We start from the raw sequence: 8507 nt of genomic DNA on the forward strand, positions 1-8507 counted from the left end.
CAATTCATCGCATGCCCAATTAAAAATTGCTGTAATTAAAAATTATTGTATTTATAAGAAAGAAAATTTATTAAATAAACCTTAAAAATAAATGATCATTCTTTTACCGAACTCACAATAGATCGCATGTGAGCATTCTTTACCAAATGTTGATAATGTGAATTTAATTGCTACCATTTGCTTTCTTTATTTCTCTTTGCCGACCAAGGGGTATTATGCAGAATAGATATAGGTTGCTAACAACCTAGTGTGGGGCTGCTATCTTCTAAAGAATTTGTTTATTTTTCCTTTCAAATTTTGCGAACCAATGAAAACAATTAATAAGTTAATGGTGGGATCATCGATATTTTATTTTGTTTGTTCAGTTTGGGTTAATGTATTACGCACCAGGATATATTAAGGCTTTGTGAGTTTCTTTTTAATGATTTTATAAAAAAATGCAACAATATTTTAATCTTTGTAAGGTCGCCTTTTGGAGAATTTAAAAGAAATACAGCGTTATTTAAGCTTAAATAACTAAAAGATAATATAACTAATATGAAAAGAAACTTCTTTAATAATGAAATATTCTTTTAAGGGATAATTTTTATGATTCATCAAACATCAGGTTTATTAGCGCCATTCGACTTTCCGTAATTTATTTTAATTTATATATCTGTTTGCCCCACAAGTAATAACAAAGTTTAATTAACAAGTCTGCTTACAACTTATGGGTTGAAATTCCTTGCCATACATTGTTGGAACTTGCACTTTGTTTGTTCCTTACGCCAAAACAGCAGCCCCTGTGCCGTGTACAGGGGTAAAGGATCGCACACGCAGAATTTTTGAGGCATGCACTCTACCGCACGCCTGCCTAAAATCTTACGAAATGGTCTGATTTGACTATTTATGAAAATGGAAAAAATTAGCTCTCTTGATAAACAGCCAAATCTATTGTTGAAAAATCTCCAAAAACAATGAATTTACAAAGGTGATCGTGACATCAGAACAATGTTTTTGAATACTCAAAGATCAAAATCAACCAGCTGGGAAACCAGAGCCAGGCGAAAAAGTAATACTTTTGTAATCGATGACTAGAGGCACTTTATTTTGAAATATAGAATAGATTATATGTATATCTTAATTTTTACTCGTTTTTTTTTTATGAAAAAAACCGGGAAAGAGGCAAAGGAAGCAAGGGTAAGGACGAACGGTGAAAGTGGAGATTTTAACCATGGGGATGAAGGATCTGCCCGTGGGTAATAATATCTCCCAAAAACCCCTCAACCAATTAGGGTTAAAGTTATTTTGATGACATGATCAACCTGTCTGTTCCAAAACAAATGGTAAGACCCAGCTGTGGGTAACGTATCCAATTTGGATCCTGGTTGCCCCTTTTCAAGATGAAAGGCCTGAATGGCAAGGATGAAAGGCAATGAAATTATTTCCATAATTTTAAAAGTGCTATTGACGTCAGTCTAATGCATAGACGTCGTGGCAGAACGTCAGAATAATTAACAAATAAGACATATAACTATGTAAGCTAACTTCAAAGGAAAAGGAACACTTCCACTTTGCCTGTCACAGACAGACAAACTCTCTCTTCCTATTATTATAAGAGATTATTATTCGATATATCTATACAGAATCTACTCACTTCAAAGTTGGGCAAATGTTTTTCGGGTATTGGATGTTTAAAGGCAGTATTCGTCCTACTTTACTGTCTGAGCTTGGCATGGTGTTATTGTAACTTTAATTTGGTCCCTGTTCTTTCTTGTTAATTTGTTTCTCCAATAAGCATAATCTAGGATACTCTAAGCTGGATTTGAAATTTTCACTTGCTTATAAAAAAACATAACATGTTCACAATAATTAATACTGTGCAGGCAATCTGGTAGAGAAGGACGACAAATAGTTCTTAGGTTGAACCTTCTGATATGAAGTCATTATTTTTTGTTGAAAATGAGTAAAAGTGTGAAATCCTTTGAAAAAAACACAAATTAACTAACAGTTTTTAACACTATTGGCAAAGTTTGTTCACAATAGCTGACTTTGTTTATATGTTAAAAACAGATTTGCTCAGTAAGTTAGGAAAGATGTATTTTCCAAACAGTTTTAATTTTATGCCATACCATATATTTTTAGTTCTATTAAGTAAAAATGGCAAACGTTGAACCACTAGTTAGTGCTGAATGGCTTAACGAAGAAATGAAGAAAAGTGACTGGAAGGATAAGTACATACTATTAGATGCAACATGGGATTTGCCAATGTCAAAGCGAGATTTTATAACAGAGCACAAAACATGCCGCATTCCTAGTGCAAGATACTTCTCTCTACAAGAATGTCGAAACAAAGAAGTCTCACTGCCCAACACAATGCCTTCTCCTGTTCAATTTGAAAATTATGTTTCCAGTTTTAATGTTTCCTCAGATCACCATGTCATTTTGTATGATAACAGTGAACGTTTTGGTCTGTTTTCAGCACCAAGAGTTTGGTGGTTATTTCAATTATTTGGACACACCAAAATTTCGATTTTGGATGGTGGTTTGCCAAGATGGAAGATATTAGGATACTCAACAGCTAGTGGGAATTACTCTGAAGAAGAAAACGTTCCAGGTAAAAGATTTTACTTACAGTGTAGTACCATTGATAATTTCCTGTAACAGTAGAACCAATTTTTATATTTTCTGTAGCTAAAAATGTGATTGAGTTGCAATGAATTTATTAACTTTTTACCTTTTACTCTTTGTAGCAGCAAAGTCGACTTTTAAAGCAAATTTTCAACCCCAACTTGTAAAAGACCTTGCATTTATGAAAGAAAATATTAAAAAAGACTCCCCAACTCAAGTAATGGATGCAAGACCAAATGGCCGATTTATTGGTGTAGCACCTGAACCTAATCCGAAAATACCAAGTGGTCACATGCCAAAAGCTGTCAATTTGCCATTCTTCGATTGTTTTGATCGTGAGAATAATGTTATGCTGTCACCTGAGGCTATTGAGAAGTATGTAAAAAGTTGTGGTGTGCAGCTTGATAAAGATGTGGTTGCAACTTGTGGAGGTGGGGTTACAGCCTGTGTTTTGAGCTTTGCTAGTTTTCGTGTTACGGGAAAAGTTGTGCCTGTGTTTGATGGCTCTTGGTTTGAATGGCAATTGAATACCCCAAATGAATTGCAAATTCGAGAAGAAAAGAAGGAATGATTTTTTTGATAGCCAATGAAATAAAACATGTGATGTTATAATTATTCATTTTAATTTATTTTTGTTATTGTTGTTGTTATTTTTTGGAATGCTGGTAGTTGTGTGAGGTCATTAAATGTATAACGTTCAGATCAATTAAATTTCATGAAAAATCTTTTGAAGTGTAGTCAATCATATTTTAAGTAAAAAGAAAAAAATTTCTTCAAATAATTCTTCATTTAAAGAGTAAATTTTTATAGCCAGTAAACATAGACTATTAATTTCCAGTGACTTTTTTTAACTACCGTAATTAACCTAATTTAATGCGCCCAAAAAAATAAGTTCAGACGAACATTATTTAGAATAGAAGCTAATGATAGTGGCTGCAACTTGTTAATCATCCATAAGTTTTTTTTCGGTCAAATACACTACTCATATTTTTTTCTGAAAGAATTCATTATTTACATTTAAGGATCACTATAAAGTGCATACTAAATTTGGTACGTTGAAAATTATCTCTGAATAGGAGGATAAGCGTTTAATTATTAGAGTAATACAGTACTTTCATTCAGGTGCACACGAAGTTTTGGGGCGGACTAAATTAGGATAATGACAGTATTCACGGGTGCTCAATACAATGGGAAAGGGACAAAATTTTTGGAGCACTGGGGTCAAGTCATAACCTCTCCCTTCCACAAGCACCTAAGGACTTTACGTGAACTAGTTATTCCTTTGCACTGATGTAATATTTAATTTTTTGTATTTTAATATTTAATTTAGAATAAAAATTTGCATTGAAAAGCATTGTTGCTTTGTTATTTGTTCCAAAAAATCATATTCATTATATTCAGTTTACGAAACATTTGTTTGTGTAAGGAACACACAGGTATATATAGACCGATGTACTTTAAAAGGAACTTTAGCAGGTTAATTTCACCGCAAAAATTTTTGCGTTTTGCGAGGAAAAAATTTCCAGTTATGCGAAATTAGAAGTTTTTGAAATTAGAATATTTGCGGTTTTACACATTTTTGATTTCCGCCGGCGAAGGCGGAATCTTTAATATCGCCCGGGAAGATAGAGAGAGAGATAGATAGATAGATAGAGACAGCCCAGAGCCTGGACGCCTAAAACTTATCCAGGCTAAAGCTTAAATCCTCGTTTTGACAGATTTTTTTCTGAGAACGAGGCTAAAATAAGTTTTAAGCTAATAAGAATCCTAACAGTGCAACAAATTGTTTTATTATCCAATGAACATTACTTTATTTTAAAGTTTATAATCGAAAGTTAAAGCTCGTGCAGTGTAGCATAATGAAGATCGTCTTATAATGCGCAATCCTTGATGTTATATAATTACGTCATTTCCTTCTGTACTACAATTTTGTAAGCACGTAGACTAAAGCTATATTCAGCAGAACTAATTAATTATCAATGAATTTTAATTTGAAAAGGAATTGTTGAGGCTGGATATTTTTGGTGAAAGATAATGTATTATAGCTATAAAATCGTGACATGTATGTCACGATTTTATATCTTTTTCAGATTATTGCTAATGGCGGAAATATTTAAGCCGCAAGGCTTCTTGTTCCCTTTTATTTCGACTAGTCTTTTATAGATTTTATTTTATAAAACATATTCTCTAAAACAATTTCTAATTAAAACATTTTGCGGGTAAAAACCTTTTTTGTTTACGACTGACTTTAACTTTTGCGGTAATAACTTTGCGAATTTCCAAACCTCTGTTTCTTATTACACATAAAATGAATTTTATCCTCAGCAATTCTGGTACCCATTCAATACTTATTCCATGTAGAACAACATTAAAAGCTTATCTACACAGCTTTGTGGCAAAAAATTTTTGTGACTTATATCCCCTTGTACCGGTTATAAAGTCATTTACGCATATAGAAATAACAAACAAACATTTAAATTAATGTTTTGTGAATTAGCTGGGTTCAAAGAAACATTTCTCTTGTCTATACGTTATCACTAGTTAGAATTTATATGTTATATCGACATGTGGAAATTTCTTACTTTAGCACTATTTACCTATCACCATTTTAAATAAAAAATGGCAAACGTTGAACCACTGGTTAGTACTGAATGGCTTAACGAAGAAATGAAGAAAAGTGACTGGAAGGATAAATACATACTATTAGATGCAACATGGGATTTGCCAATGTCAAAGCGAGATTTTATAACAGAGCACAAAACATGCCGCATTCCTAGTGCAAGATACTTCTCTCTACAAGAATGTCGAAACAAAGAAGTCTCACTGCCTAACACAATGCCTTCTCCTGTTCAATTTGAAAATTATGTTTCCAGTTTAAAAGTTTCCTCAGATCACCATGTTATCTTGTATGATAACAGTGAACGTTTTGGTCTGTTTTCAGCACCAAGAGTTTGGTGGTTATTTCAATTATTTGGACACACCAAAATTTCGATTTTGGATGGTGGTTTGCCAAGATGGAAGAAATTAGGATACTCAACAGCTAGTGGGGATTACTCTGAAGAAGAAAACGTTCCAGGTAATAGATTTTACTTCTGTGATAAAATTAGGGATATTTGGACTTTAAATTAATTGCAGTTTACAAAGGTATTTGCGAATTTGGTAAATCTTTGTAAGATGTTCGCAAGACAATGAACCATATTGTAGCCTTGCGAGGTATTAAAAAATAAATATTTGTAAGATTTCCACTCGCAAACAAACGATGTTTTGCTTGGAAAAAAAGTCTTCCCTTTCTTTACTTTCATATCAGTAAATAATTTTTATAATCAACTAAATTTTTTTAATTTACTATCGATTGTTAATAGCAAAATTTTGAAATTTCAGACTCAAAATTATAAGCGTAATATTCTAGTTTTTATTATTATTTTTATTTGTTAGATTGCTTAGATTTTGACCTAAATATCAGCCCTTACCTTTCATTTATTTTAAACTAATTGGAGATAGCAAAAGCGTTCTGATTTGTTTCTCTAGCCTATTTATTAAATTTATAAATAAATATATTTATATTTTTTGTAGCTAAAAATATGAGTGAGTTGAAATGAATTTATTAACTTTTTACCTTTTACTCTTTTTAGCAGCAAAGTCGACTTTTAAAGCAAATTTTCAACCCCAACTTGTAAAAGACCTTGCATTTATGAAAGAAAATATTAAAAAAGATTCCCCAACTCAAGTAATGGATGCAAGAACAAATGGTCGATTTATTGGTGTTGCACCTGAACCTAATCCGAAAATACCAAGTGGTCACATGCCAAAAGCTGTCAATTTGCCATATTTTGGATGTTTTGATCGTGAGAATAATGTCATGCTTTCAAAGGAAGCCATTGAAAAGTATATAAAGAATAGCGGTGTGCAGCTTGATAAAGATGTGGTTGCCTCCTGCGGAAGTGGTATTACAGCCTGTGTTTTGAGCTTTGCTAGTTTTCGTGTTACGGGAAAAGTTGTGCCTGTGTTCGACGGCTCTTGGACTGAATGGCAACTGAATACTTCGAATAAGTTGCAGATTCGAGAAGAAAAAGTGTGACAGTGGTATGAATACAATATATACACGTTGTTTATTTCATAAGAAAACCGTTTTTTGACCTGAGCCTCAATTTTCTTAGCAAAATGCGTTAATATATAGGCTGAAATTTTCTTAAATTTTTTCTTAATTTTTCTTCGTTTATCTTCTTCTCTATAATAATAGCCGTCGTCTGTCTGTCTCTGCGCGGACCCCCCGCTGAGTTAGAAAATGATGTTTCGGAAACACGAATATCAAATGCGATATATTTTTATCCAATTTGCTGCGACAGGTAAATATAAAGGACGGGCGAACCCGTAGATTTTTCCACGGGGTAACGACTAGTCTATATTATAATGCCCGTATACGTTTGTCTGACACGCAAAATGCTAGCTTAGCTGTGCAAGTAGCGAGACGCACGCTGTGCGGTATAGAAAGGACGGGTGAACCGTGGATTTTTCCACGGGCTAACGACTAGTTTTTTTATAAATAGCTACGATATTTTATCAACAGCTGCAAATAACATTTTTATTAAAGAAGAAAATACTTCTTTTGTTATTTTTAGGATAAAACTTTTTTGGGATTTTCCTTAAAAAAAAAACCCGTGTATATCCAATTCTTCTGATTTTATAACATGTATTTTTGAACTTGTCCCGTTGTCGACAAAGTATATAGTTGTATTTTACTTCGAATAAGTTGCAGATTCGAGAAGAAAAAGTGTGACAGTGGTATGAATACAATATATACACGTTGTTTATTTCATAAGAAAACCGTTTTTTGACCTGAGCCTCAATTTTCTTAGCAAAATGCGTTAATATATAGGCTGAAATTTTCTTAAATTTTTTCTTAATTTTTCTTCGTTTATCTTCTATATAAATAGCTACGATATTTTATCAACAGCTGTAAACAACATTTTTATTGAAGAAGAAAAGACTTCTTTTGTTATTTTTAGGATAAAACATTTTTGGGATTTCCTTTAAAAAAAAACCCGTGTATATCCAATTCTTCTGATTTTATAACATGTATTTTGAACTTATCCCGTTGTCGACAAAGTATATAGTTGTATTTTATACAAGTCTATCCTTTTTACTCAAAACAATACACCGCCATATATGTTGCGTGACTCATCGCCACCTGAGTCGTTTTTCCCGCATATGATGATATACTGACGACACAGTCAGTACGTCGTCATAGTGGTAGCACATCATGCACAGAAAAAAAACCCGGTACATATGATCGACTTGTTTTCTTGAGTTGAAATTTACATAATCTAAATTGTAAGTGCTGGGCATATTAGAAGTGCGTTCGATAGACACTGCACGTTCGATAAACACTGCACCTAGCACCATGCTGGTACTGGCTGTTCGCTTTAAAATATATTTTTGTAAAGTTGCACGTTTCGATCTGCTTCAAAAGCACAGATAGGGGGGACTACTCAGAAAAAGTATACTAACTTTCGTTGATCATAAAATCGCCCAATATTTTCAAAAAAAGGCTTAATTTTCATTGACACATCATATAAAGACATCTTCCTCCAAGAATACACGTATGCAATCTACCCAGAAATACTGACGACGTAAATTTATCACTTGCAATCTTTGATCGAGGCATAAAAACTTAAAATATTGCTAGGGGAATAAAGTGTGACGAAAATTTTTAGCGAAACTGTTGTTGCCATTGGCAGGTCTAAAAGAATTTTTTTGGGACAATTATTTTTGTGATTGAGCAAACTGCAAAATGCTGTCATTAAGGTTTGGTTTTTTTATCAAAAAGGTAAATTGCAAATTTTGTTTCTAACGTTGCAGATTGTTGGTTTGCAGCATGAATAAGTTCAGATATGGAA

General features: G+C 32.9%; 2 protein-coding genes across 2 annotated transcripts; both read left to right on the forward strand.

Annotated features, from left to right (window-relative positions):
• Positions 1–2030: 2030 nt before the first annotated feature.
• Positions 2031–3964, forward strand: LOC130657328 (uncharacterized). The gene is made up of 2 exons (XM_057460307.1): positions 2031–2596; positions 2733–3964. Exons 1-2 carry the CDS (start codon positions 2140–2142, stop codon positions 3179–3181), a joined length of 906 nt encoding a protein of 301 aa, XP_057316290.1. The 5' UTR covers positions 2031–2139; the 3' UTR covers positions 3182–3964.
• Positions 3965–5050: 1086 nt separating this feature from the next.
• On the forward strand, positions 5051–7168 carry LOC130657329 (uncharacterized). Its single transcript, XM_057460308.1, has 2 exons — positions 5051–5686; positions 6243–7168. Exons 1-2 carry the CDS (start codon positions 5230–5232, stop codon positions 6686–6688), a joined length of 903 nt encoding a protein of 300 aa, XP_057316291.1. The 5' UTR covers positions 5051–5229; the 3' UTR covers positions 6689–7168.
• The last annotated feature ends 1339 nt before the right edge of the window (positions 7169–8507 follow it).

This window comes from Hydractinia symbiolongicarpus, chromosome 9 (assembly GCF_029227915.1).
Source record: "Hydractinia symbiolongicarpus strain clone_291-10 chromosome 9, HSymV2.1, whole genome shotgun sequence".
NCBI classification, from domain to species: domain Eukaryota; kingdom Metazoa; phylum Cnidaria; class Hydrozoa; order Anthoathecata; family Hydractiniidae; genus Hydractinia; species Hydractinia symbiolongicarpus.

Coding starts and splice junctions, on each gene's coding strand:
- LOC130657329 (XM_057460308.1), top strand. CDS start 5,230: ATGGCAAACGTTGAACCACTGGTTAGTACTGAATGGCTTAACGAAGAA. Junction 5,687..6,242: donor TGAAGAAGAAAACGTTCCAG/GTAATAGATTTT, acceptor TACTCTTTTTAG/CAGCAAAGTCGACTTTTAAA.
- LOC130657328 (XM_057460307.1), top strand. CDS start 2,140: ATGGCAAACGTTGAACCACTAGTTAGTGCTGAATGGCTTAACGAAGAA. Junction 2,597..2,732: donor TGAAGAAGAAAACGTTCCAG/GTAAAAGATTTT, acceptor TACTCTTTGTAG/CAGCAAAGTCGACTTTTAAA.